The sequence below is a fragment of the Odocoileus virginianus genome, chromosome 6, assembly GCF_023699985.2.
Source record: "Odocoileus virginianus isolate 20LAN1187 ecotype Illinois chromosome 6, Ovbor_1.2, whole genome shotgun sequence".
Classification (NCBI taxonomy): domain Eukaryota; kingdom Metazoa; phylum Chordata; class Mammalia; order Artiodactyla; family Cervidae; genus Odocoileus; species Odocoileus virginianus.
In genome coordinates this window covers 5,676,321-5,698,239 of record NC_069679.1, presented here as the reverse complement: position 1 = coordinate 5,698,239, position 21,919 = coordinate 5,676,321, and the positions used below count along the sequence as shown (strand labels likewise).

Genomic DNA, 21,919 nt, shown 5'->3' with positions numbered 1-21,919 from the left:
ATGGATTTACATGTACTCCCCATCCCAGTCCCCCCTCCCACCTCCCTCTCCACCCGATCCCTCTGGGTCTTCCCAGTGCACCAGGCCCGAGCACTTGTCTCATGTACCCAACCTGAGCTGGTTATCCGTTTCACCCTAGATAATATACATGTTTCAATGCTGTTCTCCTGAAACATCCCACCCTCGCCTTCTCCCAGAGTCCACAAGTCTGTTCCATACATCTGAGTCTCTTTTCCTGTTTTGCATATAGGGTTATCGTTACCATCTTTCTAAAGTCCATATATATGTGTTAGTATACTGTAATGGTCTTTATCTTTCTGGCTTACTTCACTCTGTATAATGGGCTCCAGTTTCATCCATCTCATTAGAACTGATTCAAATGAATTCTTTTTAATGGCTGAGTAATATTCCATGGTGTATATGTACCACAGCTTCCTCATCCATTCGTCTGCTGATGGGCATCTGGGTTGCTTCCATGTCCTGGCTATTATAAACAGTGCTGCGATGAACATTGGGGTGCATGTGTCTCTTTCAGATCTGGTTTCCTTGGTGTGTATGCCCAGAAGTGGGATTGCTGGGTCATACGGCAGTTCTATTTCCAGCTTTTTAAGAAATCTCCACACTGTTTTCCATAGTGGCTGTACTAATTTGCATTCCCACCAACAGTGTAAGAGGGTTCCCTTTTCTCCACACCCTCTCCAGCATTTATTGCTTGTAGACTTTTGGATAGCAGCCATCCTGACTGGCGTATAATGGTACCTCATTGTGGTTTTGATTTGCATTTCTCTGATAATGAGTGATGTTGAGCATCTTTTCATGTGTTTGTTAGCCATCTGTATGTCTTCCTTGGGGAAATGTCTGTTGAGTTCTTTGGCCAATTTTTAATTGGGTTCATTTATTTCTGGATGAGGTGGAGAGAGTAGCTTGATATTTTTGAATATTAATCATTTGTTGTTGCTTCGTTTGCTATAATTTTACTACCAATTCTGAGCGTCTGTATTTACACCTTGCTTGATAGCTCATCCTTAAGTTTGCAAAGAGTTTACAGTTTCATCAGCTCTCCTTGGTTAATGCTTTTAAACTGAAATTTCTTGGAGTGGTGATAGAGAGATTACCGGCAGTTACAACCATGTGATGTCCCCAGGTGTATTGGCTGATTGAGTTGCTCTAGAGACGAAAGGTATTCCCTAGGTTTAGCATCAGAATCTAGATCTACACCAGAGGAAGTGTGTTCGTGTGACTTTTGTGGGATCGTGAAGTAGCGACAAGTGAATTGCTAGTGTTTAGATTTTATTCTTTACGGCGGGTATGACACCAGATTTATCCAGCACCATGTGGTGTAAGAGGATCTTTTCATGTGTAAGAGAACGTCCATGAGGTACCAAATAAGGTGACCAATAGTTCGTGGATTTTTCCTAAGAAACTTCCATGACTGATGCTCACATTGCTTTCTTTCTGCGAGAGTAATCATACTGTCTTTGATGAATCTTTTAGGCATGGCTTTCAGAAGCTCTTTCTGAGGAGAAACCTCTCAGCAGGCAGAGCCTGGCACGGCCTCTGGGGGCATGTGCATGTTCTTAGATAAACACACTTTAGGTTTCGTTTTGCCACATTACATGAGTTAAAGAAAAGGTGCAGAGAGCTTGACATCTGGACCTGTGTCTCTCTGACTCAAAGGTTAACCTTTAAAGGGAGTCAGATCTGGACTTGGCCTTCTGGATCATTTTGTGGTTACTTGGAGAAGGAAGGTTTGTAGCTTTGAAAAGTCTCCCATTTTCCATCCCTGATCAGGGAAGATCCTATGTGCCTCAGAACAACTGAGCTCCTGTGTCACAGCTATTGGAAAAACGCCTCCCATTTTAATTTGTTCGGCTAAAAGCACTTGGAAATAACGTGCAACAGTGTATCATTTTCAGCCATTTAAAATTAATTTTCTCTACACTGTGAGGTGTCCTAACACCTGTAACACACATGTTGGCAGTTTCCAAAAATTAGAGCTCTGGCTTAAATTTGTTTTCCTGAGACTGCCCCCTGCTGAGCCACACTCTGAGGCTTAGCTTGGCTCTGGCCTGTTCTTTCCTGGGCTTCCCTGGTGGCTCAGATGGTAAAGAATCTGCCTGCAGTATAGGAGACCTGGGTTTGATTATTTCATAGCCCCCCAAATTCCAAATCATCTCTCAAGTGCCTTGTTTTGAGAACATTTCTACCAGTGTTGAGCTTTTCGATTTTGTACTAGTCCTTTGTATTGCCAGTGCCTGGCCTGGGAGGTGCTTATCAGATGTTTGAGGAATCACACTGGGTATGTGCTGATTGCCCAGGCTGAGGGTTTTTGATTCTGTTTTTTTGGGAAAAGAGTTGACTAAGCTCTTTTCAGGTCAGAGAATCTGTAGCATTCTTGGAATGTCCAATAGCCTTGACCATCAGCTCCCTCAAACCTCAGGTGGTACAGTTCACATTCCTGAATCACTGACACAGGATCTTGTCTCTGGTGTCACAGCTGTAAAGTTTTTTGTTTTGTTTTTCCCTCTAGAAAACACCATGCCCTGGTTCTCCATTAGCCTGCAGACCCTTGCTGGGGGTGGGAGGTGGGCGGGGATGGCTCTTTTGTATTAATTTCAGATGCTTACCACCCAAAGTGTGGTTGAGGGCCTGCAGAATCAGCATCACCTGGGAGCTTGTTAGAAATGCAGCTTGTTGGGCCCCACCCCAGACCTACCCAATCAAAATCTGCATTTTAAAGAGATCCCTGGGTGTTTCTGGGTGTTTGTAGGCTTCTCTTGTGGCTCAGCTGGTAAAGAGTCTGCCTGCAATGTGAGAGACCTGGGTTCGATCCCTGGGTTGGGAAGATTCCCTGGAGAAGGGAAAGGCTACCCACGCCAGTACCCTGGCCTGGAGAATTCCATGGACTGTATAGTCCATGTGGTCACAAACAGACATGACTGAGCAACTTTCACTGGGTGTTTGTGTGCCTAGTAAAGCCTGAGAAGCACTGCAGCTAGTCTACACTATTTCCATCTCCTGTTTGGGGGTCCCAACTTCTCCAATGACTGTTGGTTCAAGTCTGGCTTATAATGTCTAGACAAACTGACTCCTCAATGGCTGGATTAAAATGTGAATAAGATTCTTCCCTGACCCCAGGGCATGCCTGTCCTCTCCAGGACACCCCCTCTCTGTCCATGCAAACTCTCCTTCATCCTTTAAGATACAGCTGGAACCTCTTATTCTGTGCCTCCACTTCCTAGCAGTTAGGAGTCCTTCATCTGGGTTCCTACACAATTTAAACAAATTTGCTCTTATAAATAATGCTGTGGTGGGAATTCCTTGGGAGTCCAGTGCTTAGGACTCCGCACTTTTGTTGCCAAGGGCATGGGTTTGATCGCTGATCAGCAAACTAAGGTCGTTCTATTACATTAATCATTGCTTATATCTCTCGTTATTTTCTTGAAGTAAATTCCAAAAGGTGAAATTGCTGGCTCATCAGCTAACAGACCTTTCTAAGGAAGGCTTTTGTTGCTTATTTCCAGATTAGAAATTGAATATTAACATTTACTGGTAAGATCATTCTTTATAAGGGCCTCAATCTTGGCTTGAATTGGCATTACCTGGGAAGCTTCAGATACTACTGACATCTGGGTCTCAATGCGTAGATATTCTGATTTAATTGGTTTGAGGTGGAACCTTGGCATTGTGTTTTTTGTTTATTTGCAGAGAATATTTAGTTTAAAATTTTTTCCAGTAACTGATTTGATCATTTCATGGGCACTCATGTGCTGAGTAGTGGAGGAAGTGGTAACAAACAGATTCAGTGTGGTCAATAAGTGTCCGTTAGGTACATGCTTGGTATCTCAATGTAAACTTCTCAATCTCTCAGATTATTTTTTTATTTCTGTTTTTGGGAGGACTGTGTGTAACAAATTTAATCTTCCTAATAACTCAGTGATGTAGATTCTGTTATCATCTCTGTCACCATCAGCTCATCAGTATATGAGATGGTGGCAGACAACTCTCCAGCTTCCAGGCGATGCTGGTGTGGGGTCAGGGTAGAGAACCCCTTTTTAAAGGGTCCCTGTGATGACTTTTTTTATGAAGAGGACTCTTCTAGACTCTCACCCCTAATCTGTTTTAGTCAATCTGGATTTTCATACCTTCAATTCAGTTCAGTTTAGTCACTCAGTCGTGTCTGACTCTTTGTGACCCCATGGACTGCAGCATGCCAGGGTTCCCTGTCTATTATCAACTCCCGAAGCTTGCTTAGACTCTTGTCCATCCAGTTGGTGATGCCATCCAACCATCTCATCCTCTGTTTTCCCCTTCTCCTCTTGCCTTCAATCTTTTCCAGAATCAGGGTCTTTTCTAATGAGTCAGTTCTTTGCATCAGGTGCCCAAAGTATTGGAGTTGCAGCTTCAGCTTTTCAATGAATATTCAGGACTGATTTCTTTCAGGATTGACTAGTTGGATATCCTTGCAGTCCAAGAGACTCACAGGAGTCTTCTCCAACACCACAGTTCAAAAACATCAATTCTTCAGCACTCAGCTTTCTTTTTGGTCTGACTCTCACATCCATAAATGACTACTGGAAAAACCATAGCTTTGACTAGATGGACCTTTGTTGGCAAAGTAATGTCTCTGCTTTTTAATATGCTATCTAGGTTGGTCATAGCTTTTCTTCCAATGAGCAAGCGTCTTTTAATTTCATGGCTGCAGTCACCATCTGCAGTGATTTTGGAGCCCAAGAAAATAGTCTGTCATAGTTTCCACTGTTTTGCCATCTATTTGCCATGAAGTGATGGGACCGGATGCCATGATCTTAGTTTTCTGAACATTGAGTTTTAAGCCAGCTTTTTCAATCTCCTCTTTCACTTTCATCAAGAGGCTCTTTAGTTCTTCTTCACTTTCTGCCATAAGGGTGGTGTCATCCGTGTATCTGAGGTTATTGGCATTTCTCCTGACAATCTTGATTCCAGCTTGTGCTTCATCCAGCCTAGGATTTCGCATGATGTACTCTACATATAAGTTAAATAAGCAGGGTGACAATGTACAGCCTTGATGTACTCCTTTCCCAACTGGAGAAGGGAATGGCAAACCACTTCAATGTTCTTGCCTTGAGAACCCCATGAACAGTATGAAAAGGCAAAAAGATAGGACACTGAAAGATGAACTCCCCATGTCAGTAGGTGCCCAATATGCTATTGGAGAAGAGTGGAGAAATAACTCCAGAAAGAATGAAGAGATGGAGCTAAAACAAAAACAGCGCCCAGTTGTGGATGTGACTGGTGATGGAAGTGAGGTCCGATGCTGAAAAGAACAATATTGCATAGGAACCTGGAATGTTAGGTCCATGAATCAAGGTTAATTGGAAGTGGTCAAATAGGAGATGGCAAGAGTGAACATTGACATTTTAGGAATCAGTGAACTAAAATGGACTGGAATGGGTGAGTTTAACTCAGATGGCTATTATATCTACTACTGTGGGCAAGAATCCCTTAGAAGAAATGGAGTAGCCCTCATAGTCAACTAAAGAGTCTGAAATGCAGTACTTGGGTGCAGTCTCAGAAACAACAGAATGATCTCTGTTCATTTCCAAGGCAAACCATTCAATATCACAGTAATCCTAGTCTGTGACCAAACCAGTAATGCTGAAGAAGCTGAAGTTGAATGATTTGATGAAGAATGACAAGACCTTCTAGAACTCACCCCTCAAAAAGGTGTCTTTTTTATTATAGGAGACTCTAATGCAAAAATAGGAAGTCAAGAGATACCTGGAGTAACAGGCAAATTTGGCCTTGGAGTACAAAATGAAGCAGGGCAAAGGCTAACAGTTTTGCCAAGAGAACGAACTGGTCCTAGTAAACATCCTCTTCCAACAACACAAGAGAAGACTCTACACATGGACATTACCAGATGGTCAGTACCGAAATCAGTTTGATTATATTCTTTGCAGTTAAAGGTGGAGAAGCATTATACAGTCAGCAAAAACAAGACTGGGAGCGGACTGTGGCTCAGATCATAAACTCGTTATTGCAAAATTAAAATTTAAATTGAAGAAAGTAGGGAAAACCATTAGACCATTCAGGTATGACCTAAATCAAATCCCTTACGATTATACAGTGGAAGTGACAAATAGATTAAGGGATTAGATCTGATAGAGTCTCTGCCTGGAGAGCTATGGATGGAGGTTTGAGACATTGTACAGGAGGCAGTGATCCAGACCATCCCCAAGAAAAAGAAATGCAAAAAGGCAAGATGGTTGTCTGAGGAGGCCTTACAAATAGCTGAGAAAAAAAAGAGAAGCTAAAGGCAAAGGAGAAAAGGAAAGATATACCCATTTCAATGCAGATTTCCAAAGAATAACCAGGAGAGGTAAGAAAGCCTTCCTTAATGAACAGTGCATCTGGAGAAGGAAATGGCAACCCACTCCAGTATACTTGCCTGGAAAATCCTATGGATGAAGGAGCTTGAAGGAGTTACAGTCCAAGGGGTCACAAAGAATTGGACATGACTGAGTGATTTCACTTTCACTTTCTTTTCAATCTACTGTATTGTCCTACTCAAATCACTGCTGGTTCAAAAACCAAAGTTTTATCTTTTTTACTTGAAGCAATGAGTATCTTCTTTGAAAAGTATTTCCTATGCTTTCTTCTTTGTGGGTCTTTTTGAAAAGTGTGAGAATATATTAAAATTATCATATCACTATTATCACTATCATGTCATATCACTACTAACTAAAATGATGTGCAACTTATGCTAAGGCCAACTTATGCTTTCTTCTTTGTGGGTCTTTTTGAAAAGTGTGAGAATATATTAAAATTATCATATCACTATTATCACTATCATGTCATATCACTACTAACTAAAATGATGTGCAACTGTGTACTTTCCTAGTCATGATATATTCAGCATATATTGAATGTCAAACAAATTGAATCTAAGTCATTTTTATTTGTCATTTCCCATATCCTACAGTTTAAGGGTTAATTTACTTAACCTAACTTAATCTGTATCAATTAATTCCATCTCTCAAATTAACAAGTACATATTGTTTCAACTTGGTGAGGTATTTTTATATCTTGATTTTACTACCCAGCCATATTAGCTTTTCCTTCCAGCTCTAACATTCACAACATTGTACATTGTATGGCTATATATTTTAGTAAGTTGTGATACAGATCTAACTGGGACACAAATAAGTAAACATCCTTGTAAACTCAATGAACTTTTCCAGAAAATGTCAATAAACAGAAAACTAAACAATAAAAAAAAAAAGATCAATGCAAAGAAATAGAGGAAAACAATAGGATGGGAAAGACTAGAGATGTCTTCAAGGAAATTAGAGATACCAAGGGACCATTTCATGCAAAGATGGACACAATAAAGGACAGAAATGGTATGGACCTAACAGAAGCAGAAGATATTAAGAAGAGGTGACAGGAATACTCAGAAGAACTGTACAAAAAAGATCTTCATGACCCAGATAACCACGAAGGTGTGATCACTCACCTAGAACCAGACATCCTGGAATGTGAAGTCAAGTGGGCCTTAGGAAGCATCGCTATGCAAAGTTAGTAGAGGAGATGGAATTCCAGTTGAACTATTTCAAATCCTAAAAGATGATGCTGTGAAAGTGCTGCACTCAATATGCCAGCAAATTTGGAAAACTCAGCAGTGACCACAGGACTGGGAAAGTCAGTTTTCATTCTAATCCCAAAGAAAGGCAATGCCAAAGAATGCTCAAACTACCGCACAATTGCACTCATCTCACACACTAGCAAAGTAATGCTCGAAATTCTTCAAGCCTGGCTCCAACAGTACGTGAATCGTGAACCTCCAGATGTTCAAGCTGGATTTAGAAAAATCAGTGAAACCAGAGATCAAATTGCCAACATCTGTAGGATCATTGAAAAAGCAAGAGAGTTCCAGAAAGACTTCTGCTTTATTGACTATGCCAAAGCCTTTGACTGTGTGGATCACAACGAACTGTGGAAATTTCTTCAAGAGATGGGAATACCAGACCACCTTTCCTGCCTCCTGAAAAATCTGTTTGCAAGTCAAGAAACAGCAGTTAGACCTGAACATGGAACAACAGACTGGTTCCAAATAGGAAAAGGAGAACGTCAAGGCTGTACATTGTCACCCTGCTTATTTAACTTACATGCAGAGTACATCATGTGAAATACCAGACTGGATGAAGCAGAAGCTGGAATCAAGATTGCCAGGAGAAATATCAGTAACCTCAGATACACAGATGACACCACCCTTATTTTAGAAAGTGAAGAGGAACTGAAGAGCCTCTTGATGAAAGTGAAAGAGACGAGTGAAAAAGTTGGGTTAAAGCTCAACATTCAGAAAACTAAGATCATGGCATCTGGTCCCATCACTTCATGGCAAATAGATGGCAAAACAATGGAAACCATGGTAGACTTTATTTTCTTGGACTCCAAAATCACTGCAGGTGGTGACTGCAGCCATAAAATTAAAAGACGCTTGCTTCTTGGAAGAAAAGCTATGGCCAATCTAGACAGCACATTAAAAAGCAAAGACATTACTGGGCCCACAAAGGTCCATCTAGTCAAAGCTTTGGTTTTTCCAGTAGTCATGTATCGATGTGAGAGTTGAACCATAAAGAAAGCTGAGCGCTGAAGAATTGATGCTTTTAAACTGTGGTGTTGGAGAAGACTCTTGAGAGTCCCTTGAACTGCAAGGAGATTGAACCAGTCAATCCTAAAGGAAATCAGTCCTGAATATTCATTGGAAGAACTGATACTGAAGCTGCAACTCCAATACTTTGGCCACCTGATGCGAAGAATTGCCTCACTGGAAAAGACCCTGATGCTGGGAAAGATTGAAGGCAGGAGGAGAAGGGGACGACAGAGGATGAGATGGTTGGATGGCATCAGTTACTCGATGGACATGAGTTTGAGCAAGCTCCCGGAGTTGGTGATGGACAGGGAAGCGTGGTGTGCTGCAGTCTATGGCATCGCAGAGTTGGAGATGACTGAGCGACTGAACTGAACTTTACCGATTTGGAAACAGTCTGTTGTTCCATGTCCAGTTCTAACTGTTGCTTCTTGACCTGCATACAGATTTCTCATGAGGCAGATAAGGTGGTCTGTTATTCCCGTGTCTTTAAGAATTTTGCATAGTTTGTTGTGATCCACACAGTCAAGGCTTTGGCATAGTCAATAAAGCATAAGTGGATGATTTTCTGGAACTGTCTTTTTTTTTTTCTCTTTCTTTTTCTATGATCCAATGGATGTTGGAAATTTGATCTCTGGTTCCTCTGCCTTTTCTAAATCCAGCTTGAACATCTGGAGGTTTTTATACCTTAGGTTTGTGCAAAGCAAGGTGAACCTGTATGCAACTGTGCTGTCTTACCTTTCCTGCCTTCATCTCAGTGGGCCACCCCATTTTTCTGGGTGTCACTCTGTTGTCAGGTCCCTGAGGCTGGTGACCTTGGCTGTACCTTTGGTTTATTTTTTTCCAGCATTTCCACCCACAGCTAATAATCATGGCCTCAGGCATCTTCCTAGACAAGGTTTTTTTCTCTCAGATGTTCTTTCCTGCTGCTAGCCCTTCTAGGACAATATTGCTTAACATCTAAGCCTGAGTGTCCCCATTTTCATGGTGATAAGAATCACCTGTGGCAACCTCTGTAAACACAGTGTCTTGGGCCAAGTCCCCAGGAGAGTTTGATCTGGGGTGTTGCCAAGTGTCCGCTGAGCTGTCCTGTTCCCCTCCCGACTCCCTCCCTCCCTCCCCTGCCCCAGCCTGGTCCCTGAGCAAGGAGACTGAGTTGTCTCCTAAGGTCACTGGTCCCCTCTCTTCTGCTTGTCCCCTGCTGGTTCCTTGCTCTTGATTTCTCAGTCACCCAGACCACCTCTTCCTTTCTGAAACCCCTTTGACCACTTAGTATTGTCCGACGTTCAGGACTTGCCCAGGCTCCTTCAGCCACTTCTCCAACTGAATCCTTCCTTCTTCCTTAGAGCAGAGGCTGCAGAAAGGTGGCCTGTGGCCTGACAGGTTTTGTTTCTCATCTGGTCTTTTACAAGCAGGAAAAAAGTCTGAGGCTCCACAGCCTGGGTAGCGGTGGCCCTTAGGCAGAGAGCAGCTGGAGGTTGGTGGCTGGGCCCTTTGGCCGGCCTTCAGTGCAACACGGTTCTCACTACTCTTTCCTAGACAACCTCTTTCTCTTTTCCATCACTTCCCTGGCCTTGGGGCATTTGAGCCCTGGACCACCTTTTGGGAGAGGCACTGTTCCCTTCTGTCTCTTTGCCATGCTCTTTCCCACTGGGAATTTTGTTCCCCTCAGAATTCTACCCCTCACCCAAGTTTCCACTCCTATCCTGCCTGCTTTGAAAACCCTTCCCTCTGCCTTCGCCTCAGCCCCCATAAATGCCTGCCCTCCTCCTGAACACTTTCCCCTCAACCCAGTTGTTGAAAAATGCCTTCTACTGTCACCAACTGTGGTTCCTTACTCTTGTCTAGATGGAGAGTTTGTCTTCTTGACAGCCCCACCCCACCCCACCCCCCATACCACGCATGACATACATCTTTCTTCTTAAGCCCTTTGACAGGGCTTAGGCATAGACAGGAGCTAGCTGTCTTGGCTGTGTTATTCAGGAAACATACCTGGAGCTTCCCAAGCAGCCTCTTAAAGTTCTCCTATAATTGCTCTATTGTGCTAAAGTAGTCAGTCCACTACTAAATTTCTCCATTGATTTGGTAGGAAAGCATCATGGAGCATGGACTTGCATCAGGCTACCTGGCTTCATGTCTCTGCCTTGCCACTGAATAGCTCTGTGACCCTAGGCAAGGTACTTGAACTCTCCAAGCCTCAGTTTCCTCGCTTTTATGTATGTTTGTATGTATATACATATATATCTTTTAAAATTAAAAAGTTTCTTTTATTGAGGTATTCTTGATTTACAGTATTAAGTTTCAGGTGTATAACACAGTGAGTCACAATTTTTAAAGGTTATACTCCCTTTATAGTTAATATAAAATATTAAGTATATTCCCTTCACTGCACAGTATGTCCTTGTAGCTTGTCTATTTTTACAGAGTAGTTTGTGCTTCGTAACCCCACCCCTTTCCTACCCCTCCTCCCTTTCCTCCTCCCACTGATAACCACTAGTTCTCTGTATCTGTGTGTGTGTGTTTTGTTATATTTACTAGTTTGGTTTTTTGATTCCACATATAGGTGATGTCATACAGCATTTGTCTTTATCTGTCAGACTTATTTCACTTAGCACAGTGCCCTCCAAGTTCATGTGTTGTTGCAAATGGAATAATGCAACAGCAGTGCCCCCCTGTGTGGGCAGGCAGCTGTGGGAAGAGCCTGGGCCTAGCTCAGAGCTGAGAGGGGTCTCTCCCACGTCCATAGACTGGACCCCTGAAAGGGGCCTTGCCTACTGACAGTCTCTTGTGAGGCCTCCATGACGTGATCTGGACTGTTGGTGGAGGCTGTGGCTCGCAGGTGGGATCTGAGAGCAGCAATGGGTATGGTCACTCCAATGGGAGATAAGACTCTGGCCTAACAGGAGTGGACCGGGAGTAGGAAAGCGTGCCCGTGGGGACCGCGGTGTACCTGAGGGCGTGTCATTTGGATGCATCTGCAGGTACCCTCAGTGGCCCCATGTTGCCTACAGAGCAAAAAAATCAGAGTCCCAAAGGAGGGTCCAGTGTCCTTCGCAGGCTGATCTCAAGCCACCTTCTCGCTCCTGTTCCTCCTGGTGATGCTCCCCACACTCTCAAGGTGTAGCCACACTGAGCCAGTTGCAGTTAGTGATGACAACACTCTTGGCAGCCCCACTAACTGCATGCCTTCCTATTGCGCTAAGCACAGTACTCGTTTAACTTGGTTAACCTTCAGCAGGATCCTCAGAAGTGGCTAATTTCATTCCAATTATATGTTTGAGGAAACTGAAACACAGGAAGTTAACTCACCCAGGTCATACAACTAGTAAGGGTGAGCCCAAATTTGGAGCTGAGCCACCCAGGAAAAGAGCTCGGGGTTAACTTCCCTTGTTGCCATCCATGCTCCTGACAAAGGCTGCACTTCCGTGCTGCTTGTGCCTTTGCCTGTCAAACTCGGTCACACAGCACCTCCCCTTCCAAGCCTTTTCTGGCCACTCCCTTTTCTCCCAGCACCTACCCAACAGGAGTCTCTCCTGGTCTCCTTTCTAGTTTGTACCCATCTTTGTTATGACAGTGAGTAGTTTTAAGTCATACTTAATTATCTTTCTGCTTCCCTACTGTGTAGCATCAATTCTTGTGGAGCATCTACACATCCCTATTTTTAAATTGGATCCCCACTGATGGCCCACAAGACATGCAGATTTAGTTTTATCAGAAACCTGAGTCTGTTGATTGCATCTTTAGAAACAGAGACAAGAATAAAACACCTCTGAAATGTTACAGGGTTAGGGAATAAACCTCCCAGGGTTTGCAATTGTGAACTAGCTAGAAACAGAGGAAAGAACTGCTGGTATTCATGAAGTACCAACTACAGCCCTAGGAAAGGTATGTATTGTCCAGGGAGAAATACAGATTAGAAGAAAAGAAGTGGACATACACTGTATAGACCAGGCCCTGAGATTCTGTTACCTTCTTTGATCTTCCTGACAACCCACATGGAGATAGTAGGGTTCTCGTGTTAGAGAAGAGATCCAGGCTCAGCCAGGTCTGGTGGCTGAGCCAGGTCTAAGGAGTGCGGATCCAACCTGAGATCCATCTTTTCTTTCCTCTACGTCCAGGGAAACAGAACTTGGAAAACACAAGACAGTCCTTGATCTCGGGGAATCCTGGCCAGTTTGGAGAGACAGTACTGGGGCTGAGTGCTTTAGGGGTTTGGAGGAGAGGGGTTGCCTGGGTTGGTAGAGTTGGGGGAAGGGGCATTCCAGGGGACTGAGTGAGCTAAGCTTGGAGGAAGTATGTTCACAGGTGGCATCAGTCTGCAGTGGTGTTTTAAATCCCACTCTGGAGAGATGTGGCTTCTAGGCAGTTCTAATTTCTGAGCAAACCCGCCAGACACCTTGTAGCTCTCTGCTAGTCTAAGTCCTCAATCGCTTATCAGAAATCCTGGCACCAAATCTGTTGTGGAATAAAGATTCTGCCTGATTTTTACGGAGGCAATATTGTCCACCTCACACACCAGGTACTAGCCTAAATCAGAAGGCTCTGGAATGGATCACAGCTCGCAACAGGCTTTCCATTTCTGCAGAAATCCTTGTTGTGGTCCACAAAGAGGTCCAGGAGCTAGTCTTTGCCCTCTAGTGTGACAGCTCAGGTGTTAAGGAGAGGAGATTCATGTTGAGTGACTGCAGGAACTTCTCTGGTCTAATGAAGCCCCATGCTCCACGGAGGCTGGCCCCTCTAGTAACGATATCATAAACATAGCTCCCAGAGTCCTCACAAAAGTCACACACGCAGGGAAACCCCAGCCGTGGAGTCCCCATTCACAGCTTCTTCCAGTCCAGCTGCAGTTACCATGTGGGTTGTAGTTAACCATAAGCAGTGTTGCTTGGTTATGTATGTAATTGCTCTATTTCTTTTATCTGGTCTCCAGGGGAATAGGTGGATAGGAAATTAACTCATGCTGAAGGGAAAAGGCTTTGTTAACCCTTCACCCACAGTGTATACTGTGTATTTGGTAACATCTCCAGCAGGGTGCTTCCCATAATCAGGTATTAAAAGTCCTGCAGAGAAAGACATTGCATTAATAGCAACACAAAGTGAGATAATTCGATGAAATGAACTTCACATCGCTCAGGTTAAGTTTTTTAAAAATTACTTATTTATTTATTTTTGGCTGTGCTGCACGGGCTTTTCTCTAGTTTCAGTGCTTGAGCTTCTCGTTGCTGTGGCTTTTCTTGTTGTGGAGCATGGGCTCTAGGATGTGAGAGTCAGTAGTTGCAGTTCGCCAGCTCTAGAGCACAGGCTTGGTGGTGGTGGCTTAGTTGTTCAGTGGCATTGTGGTGTCTTCCCGGACCAAGGATTGAACCCATATCTCCTGCATTGGCAGGTGAGTTCTTTACCATTGAGCCACTAGGGAAGCCCTTCAGGTTAGGTTTTGTACCAATTAAGTTACATATAACCTTCCAGGGTTCAGAGCGTTAGGAGTTGGGCAGTATTTGGAAAGGGATCACAGACAGAACGCATTTTGCCCTCTTAAATTCCTTGGAACATGAAAGAAGTGCGAGTTGCCTGCCTTACCGCTAGAGGGCACCTGGTTACTATCATTTTCCCCCAGGATCCTTGCTAACAGAAGTTTTCCTCACTTCAGCTTGCAGATGCCAGCAAGTTACCTAACCTGAAAGAACTTCTTCAGTCTTCAGGAGAAAAAGACCCATGGGCTTGGGACCTGATGAGCTGGATTTTATCCTCAAAGGTCCTGACAATCCACAGTGCAGGGAAGTCGGAGGTGAGACTTTGGTGTATAGGATCACAGATTCCTGAGCCTGGAGAGCTGTGGGAGCTCTTTGTGCACCAGCGTGACCTGGGCAGCTTGTTGGAAATGTAGGTTCCTGGACCCTGTCCCCAGAGATTCTGATTCTATGTCTGGAGTGAGATTCTGATTCTGAGTTTGCATATTGGCAGGGCAAAGCTGTGTTCTCCCTCCTCACTAGCCATGTGACATTGAGCGGGTTACTGGGCACATTTCGGTACCTGAGTTTTCACTCTGTAAAATGGGGATAATAATAGTATGCTTCCATCAGTGAACTGGCTCTGAGAATTAAATTAATATTCTCACTTAGAATAATACCTAAGGATACATGCTAAGGGCTCAGAAAATGTTGGCTATCACAAGCACCTCAGATATTTCTAACAAGGGGGGGATCCTTGACCACAGCTTAAAACATTCCAGCTCTCAGGAAGCAACAAGGCAGACCGAAGTGATGGATAACCTCAGGCTCTCGGTTCAAATTCTATCTATTATTTAGTCTTCTGTGCCCTATTTGTAAATTGAGAATATTAACAGCTCAGAAGGGAGCTATGACAGAATGTGTGTCACCCCCAGCATAGTTTCTGGTACAGGGCAGATGGTCCGTAATTTGGCTTCCCTTGCCTGGTTGGGATCTTGCAGGGACAGGCTGGGACAACAAGGGTCAAAGTGTAGACTGACAGATCGCTGATCTGGTGTTCTTACCTCTAAGTGGTAACAGGGGTTTGTCTGTACCATTCTTCACTTAATCATTTTAAATTTAAGAGCATTTGATTTCATAAGTTCCTCCTAAAGACAAAAATGCTCCTTAAGTGGCATAGATTTTGGTATCTTGGTTTCTGGTGTCTAGGGACATCCTCCATCCATGATGGGTGGTAAGAAACATCAGCATCCTGGAGTGGGAGTCAGGATACCTGTGTTCAGATCCAGGCTGGGCTGCTAACTCCTAGATGGTCTTTGGGTTTCACTTTTGTCATCTGTTAAATTTAGATTTACTCCTTCCTCATTAGGGGTTTACTGGCTGTTGGGTGTTGTAGGCAAAGTAGATAAAGCAATTGCTTCTTGATGTTTGATTATAGAGCAGTTAAGTTCCATTAATATATGAAGTGTTGGGATCCAGGATTATCAACTTTTTATTTGCCGTGCCCAAGTAAGGACATTAGTCTACCACATATTATTTTAAAAAAGGATATTTTAATATGAAAAAGGGACGGTGGCCCTGACCTCCGGCTAAAGGATAGTTCTTTTAAAGAAGGGCTCATGGCAACCTTACATCAGTGTAAATATATCTGTGAAATTGCCCTTATTTTTGTCATTTAATGATAACCCAGAGAAAACTTTACCACAGACTGACTTTGGTCTGGGATGTACTGTTCGAAAATTTCAGAAATGATGTGGTCTCTGCCCTGAAGAGCATTATTACCCCTTAGGAAGGAGTTCATCCTTGCATGTCAGTTGACTTCTGCTGCATCACAAACCATCCCCAAAATCTACTGGCTTGAAACAACGTGGACTGCTGCTCACGATTCTCTGCATGGGTCGGGTGGTTCTCCTGAGCAGGGCTGGCTCACGTGGGGCTGTCCTAGGGTAACCTCACTTAAGCGTACGGGGCTTCAGCTCTCCCAGCTGAAGGTGGCTGTGGCTGGTGCCTGCTTCTGCAAGGCTGTCATCCTGTAGAAGGTTTGCAGGGCTTGTGGAGTGTTCCCAGCAGCAGACAAGAGAAAGGAAAGCTCTTTTCAAGTCTCTGCCATATGCTTACCAAGGTCCCGTTAGCCAAGAGAAGTGAAGATTTAAAGGGTGGAGAAATTGATTCCATCTCCCGATGAAATCTTGGTGGAATTCCACCTGCAAAGTCACATTGCAGAAAGGTGAATGGACAGGGATGGGAGGAACAATTCATGGCCAGTTTTGTAATTTATCACACCTTTCTAGCTCCTGATAGTATTGTAAAGATGGAATGCAGGAAATAAATGTGAAAGTGTAATGAAAATTAGATGTGATCTTTAGTTAGAAGGTACAATTCATGCTTCTTAGTTAACTGACTGTAGGGGAAAACACCATTAGAGGAAAGCAGTCTTGAGCTGTAGGCTCTGAACTTGTTTATGAACTGATGTTTTTATTCCTGTGAAACCAGTTGTTCTCATGAACAGAGCCCATAGGAGCTAAGCCCAAGGCTTTAGGAGGCCATTTTGGCAGCACTCTTTACCAGCTTCCCAAATAAAACTGCGACTTCCTGCATGTTTTCAAGTTTGAAAAGATCCAAAAGCTGACTGGTACCCCTCACACGCCTGTCCCTGTGCCGGACTTCCTGTTTGAAGTCGAGTATTCCGACCCAGCCAACACCAAATTTTATGAGACCAAAGGAGAGCGCGACCTCATCTACGCCTTCCACGGGAGCCGCCTAGAAAACTTCCATTCCATCATCCACAATGGCCTGCACTGCCACCTGAACAAGGTGGGCCCAAGTCTGCTGACACCAGGGGGCCGTGAGGGGTGGTCAGAGCTGGTGAGGGTGGGGGCAGGTAGGTTCACCAAGGTCTTGCCACTCAAAGTGTGGTCTGTTGACCAGCAGCATCACCTAGGAGCCTGTGAAATGCAGAATCCTTGGCCCACCAGACCTGAGTCAGAACCTGCATTTTAATAAGGTCTCCAGGGGATTCCTCTGCTGATGAAAGGTTGAGAAGTGTTTGCTTTAAAGATGGTTCCCAGCCTTGGCTGCACATTTAGAATCGCTTGGGGGAGCCATTAAGAGTCCCAGTGTCTGGCTACGTCCCCATCCAATTAAATCAGAATCTCTGGGAGTGGGGCCCAGGCACCGGTGTGCTTTCAGAGCTCCCCTGGTGGTATGGCCAGCCCTGTCTTCCCAGCATGATCCCTGGACCACATCACTGGGAGCTTGTTGAACACGTGGAATCTCAGGCCCATCCAGACCCCATCATGTGAGAAATAACAATTTAGTAGACTCCCAAGTGATTCATATGTGTGTTGAAGTTTGAGAAGTACTTGCCTCGGGGACCCTCCCAAGAGAGTTAGTCATTGAGGAAATTGAGAGGAGCTCCCTCCTTGAGCTCCCCCGCACCTTTTTTTGAGGAGGGGGGGCTGTGCTGGGTCATCATTGCTGCACATGGGCTTTCTCTAGTTGGGGCAGGCGGGGCCCACTCTTCATTGGGGTGTGCAGGCTTGATTGCCCCACGCCATGTGGAATCTTCCCAGACCAGGGGTCAAACATGTGTCCCCTTCATCGGCAGGCAGACTCTTAACCACTGTACCATAAGGGAAGTCCCTTTCCTCCCTTTTTTAAAATGGGCAAATTTATTTAACCTCTCAGAGCCTCGGGGTCTTCATCTGTAAAATAGGATGCCATTCCCCACCTTCTGGTGTCCTGATGGGACTGAAACACTTCTCACATGCAGAGGGCTCTTCCTGTCCTTAAGCACCAAGGAAGCAGGGGCTTCTTTTAGAGGCTGAGGGAGAGGGACTGTGGGGGTGGTTGGAGGGGGCTGCAGCTTCTCCCTTAGTTGTGTCAGCATCGGCCTTGTCTGGGGGCTGGCTCCATGAGCTGTGGACTCATTTGTAGCTGACGCAGCCCCAAGGCAGGAGAGACTTTTCCAACACTGCTGCAGCTGATTATCGCAGTTGGGTTTTGTTGAGGAGGATGGGCTTGTTTACTCTGGCTCTCAGCTTATTATGGCCAGGCTACTGGAATCCAGGGGCCCTACACTTCACACTAGAGCACATCTGAAGAAGTTGTCTGCCAATTCCAGTCTTGTAACCAAGCCTTCTCCTGGTTGAGGGGTTTGCTGCTTAGAAGCATCTCATCAGAGCCCTTTGGTGAAGTGGATATTCTTCTGGCCTCTGTCTGAGTTTTCAGTGAGGGGCTTGCTTGAGGGAGCCTGCCTTCCAGCTGAAGCTCTAAGAATGTTTCCTTGGTATAGATACTCCCAAGTTTCCTGCTGTTGCGCTCCCCTGTGCATGGTTCTTGAGTCTAGGGAATTGTGTATACATGGCAGGCATAAGCAGAAATGGGTGTAGGGTCAGATCAGAGAATTACCTCCTTGGAGAAGGCCTGTGCTAGCTTTTGAGCTATGGGGACCTTGTAAAATGGCCAAGCAGAGGCTTGCTTCGTTTCCCCTAAGCTTCACTTAATTGGCTGAGAATTGTGGAAGCCTGGTGCCACTGAATAGGATGTTTCTCAGTTCTCAAGCAGAGGATGTTCAGTGAGTTGTGTAAGGCCGTTCAGTCATCTTAAGATACTGACACTGAGGCCCAGAGATAGAATTTGACTTACAACTTACGTCAAATTCCATCCACTGGTAGCAGTTACTTGGAATGTTGTGCTGAGAAGGAGTCTGAATCGGTATGAATGAGTGCCATGATTGATATATTTTTTTTTGATTGATATTTTTAAGTTGGCATCGTGATTGATTATTGATGTCTACCATGGGCAAAGGATGTGTTTGCTATGCCTGCCGTAGCCTCAGCTTGGAGGTATTTCACTTGAGAGGTTTCTGTTTTACTTGGCCTGCTTCCTTGTGGAGGACAGCAAGTTAGCACCTACCACCAGTGACCTGCCTCCTAGAATTTTGGACCTTTTCTTGGTCTGCACCAACACAAAACTTAACCCTGCTTCTCATATAGTCCTGCCTTATTTGGTTACAGTGTCTGGTCTGAGAGATTCATTTCTTTTCCAAGTAATGACTCAGATTACTTCCCCATGTCACTTAGGTGTGACCCCCGTGCCCTCCCTGCACATAGGGGCATGACTTTGCTTCTGCAAGCCAGTCAGTGCCACCATGCTTAATCCAGTCGTGTAGCAGGAATTACTGATACCCCAAGACACGAGAGCCTGTGATGGAATACCCACCCCTCTCTTGGGCCAGGTATTCTGTGTGGTGCTTTATGTGCATCGTCTCATTGAATCCTTGCCTATGACCTTGTGAAGAAGAGATTATTATCACCACTTTGTAGGTGTGGAAACTGAGGCCCAGAGAATTTATATTACTTGCTATCTTGTTAGAGGGGTAGGCAGGGTTCAAACATGGGTCCGTTTGGGCTCTTAACACCTGTGTTTTTCTTACTCAGCCTTAAGCACTAGAACTACTAGTTTGCCAGGTTAGTCAGCCACATGCACAATCAGTTATGCTGTGGTCGGATAGGAATGTGTTTTGTAATAACACTGTGATGATGTCATGGGAGTGTTTGATCTTATGTCTTTTGCTGGGGGAAGGAGAGGCTGGAAGACTTTGTGTTAACAACTCTACTGAAGAAAGACCTGTGTTGTTTTGCTGCACCCACTCAGCACTCACCCAGCCCTGTTTGTTTTCTGTTGATCTCCACCGTTCCAGACATCCTTGTTTGGGGAAGGGACCTACCTCACCAGTGACCTGAGCCTGGCCCTCATTTATAGCCCCCATGGCCACGGGTGGCAGCACAGTCTCCTTGGCCCCATCCTTAGCTGCGTGGCTGTGTGCGAGGTCATTGACCATCCAGACGTCAAGTGCCAAACGAAGAAGAAGGGTGAGTAAGCACTTGGCCCTGACCTGGGCTGCAGGCCTCTGGGTGTCAGGCTCTTGCCTTTGACCCAGCTTTTGGGTGGAACACCCATCGCATGGCAGGGGATGGGCTGGATGTAGAGCGGCGTAGGATAGAGCCTGCCTTCAGGGAGTGAGCCATCTTCTTAAGAACTGAACACAAGTGGAAAGGATATCACCTACTACAAGGCAGTAGGTCAGGAGTGCCAGCTGAGGGTGCTGATGGGTCCACGGGATAGCTCAGAGGAGGGGACAGTCACGGTGAGTCCAAGTGCTCAGGGAAAGCTTTGGGATAGAGAAGATGAAAATGAATATGCAAGGCCAGAGCACTGGCTCCTTGAAGGCAGAACCTGGGTCTCATTCACTCTTGGGCACCTGGTGTCAGCAGGGAGCCTGGTACGCACTTGACATCCAGTAAACATTTGCTAAACTGAAGCTAAGGATGCGTCTCAGCCTGTTCCTCCAGGCTGCTCTGCTGTGTGCTGGAGCCCCAGGAGGATGCGAGGGGCAGCTGAGGCCATGGGGGTAAATCCTGGGCTCCCCAGTGAGCAGATGACCAGTGGGCCCCTCGGTGGCCTCTCTGGATCTCCCTTAAAGCTCTCAGACCAGTGGGCTCTCTGGATTTGTCCCTTAAAGTTCTGCCCCCTTCTGTTTTGTCCTGAAAGGCAGAGAAGTCACAGGACTGTCATTCTAGACTCCAGAGCTGGCCTGTTGGTTCCACTGAGAAAAGGAGAATTGAGAACACTGTCTGTTCCTCGCCCCTAATGTAAAACAACTGGAATCCTGAGGAACGGGCCCAGGTCTGACGCCACTCTCACAAACCAGACAGCATAAGTATTCGCTTGTATAATTCTTAGGAAGTCTGCACACCGTGACATTAAACATTAGGACAAGACCTTGTAATGTCTGCCGTCACAAAGCTTTGGCCTGTTGTGGGTTTTTTTGGTAGTGGTTTTTTTGGTTCTTTTTCATATTACTAAAAGGAAAGGTTTTTTGTTTTTTTTAAACAAGTCATAGTACGAAGGATGGAAGATGAGTGTTCTAGGAAGCTCGAATGCAGAATGGTTAATTTAAAATGCCTGTTAAAAGACTTGATTCAGATCAAGCCCTGTTGCTAGTCCCAGATGATATTTTTGTTGTGGCCATCAATCTGCTGCTTCCCTCTGCTTTCCTTGCTCAGTCTTTTTCTTTTTTACCCTCTTGTATCTTTTTTATTTTCCTATTCCCTTTTTGTTCTTCCTGGCGGTCTTTCTGTCGAACTTTCCTGTTTTTTATTCCCGCTTCCTGTATATAGACAGGCCATTCCTCTGCCTGCCGGGGCCCCTCCACCCTCAGGACCAGGAGGCTTAACTTGTTTCTATTCATTGTTTGCTTTTGTTATTGCATTTCCCCCTGTAAAGTTGTGCTTTTTCTCCTTATTCAGATTCCAAGGAGATAGATCGCAGGAGAGCGAGAATCAAGCACAGTGAAGGGGGTGACGTCCCTCCAAAGTACTTTGTGGTCACCAATAACCAGCTCTTGCGCGTGAAGTACCTGCTGGTGTATTCGCAGAAGCAGCCCAACAGGTAAGAAGGATGGTCGCTGCACGAAGTCCAGGAGGACAGCCAAGGGCTGCATTCCTGGGAGTGGGTTCCTGGTTGTCAGCGGCCCCTCTCCCTCAGCCTACACCGCAGCTGTGTATGAGATATAGAAAGCACTCTGCTTCATGTAAGGGGTAGGGAGTGAGGAATACAGATTGAATAAAATGTGGTCCTGGCCCTAGGGGACCCTAGGGGACTATATATTCTAGTGAGGAACAGCTTTGTTAACACAAATGACTTGAGGGACTGAATGAAGCTGAGACGTGAGACCTAGGCTCTGATCACAGGCTGAAATCCACTGATTGGGCTGAGCTGAGAGGTAGGGTGGGGCCAGGATTGGGCTGGAATTCTGATTCTTTGCCGTCTG

At 45.1% G+C, this 21,919-nt stretch overlaps 1 protein-coding gene across 12 annotated transcripts in view; it reads left to right on the top strand.

Moving 5' to 3' along the window:
- Positions 1 to 21,919, top strand: part of PARP16 (poly(ADP-ribose) polymerase family member 16) — a 38,909-nt gene that overhangs the window by 3,247 nt on the left and 13,743 nt on the right. For 10 of the 12 annotated variants that reach the window (XR_011488137.1, XR_002313870.2, XR_002313869.2 and 7 more), the window contains exons 3-6: positions 14,283 to 14,420; positions 16,690 to 16,896; positions 19,787 to 19,958; positions 21,396 to 21,537. Coding sequence is in view for 7 of the 12 variants with exons in the window: in XM_020893485.2 (XP_020749144.2) it covers positions 14,283 to 14,420; positions 16,690 to 16,896; positions 19,787 to 19,958; positions 21,396 to 21,537 (659 nt within the window). In the remaining 5 variants the exon portion in view is untranslated. Of the gene's footprint in view, positions 1 to 5,759; positions 5,906 to 14,282; positions 14,421 to 16,689; positions 16,897 to 19,786; positions 19,959 to 21,395; positions 21,538 to 21,919 lie in introns of those variants that run through there. The other 2 variants (XM_070468638.1, XM_070468636.1) reach the window with 2 other exon arrangements.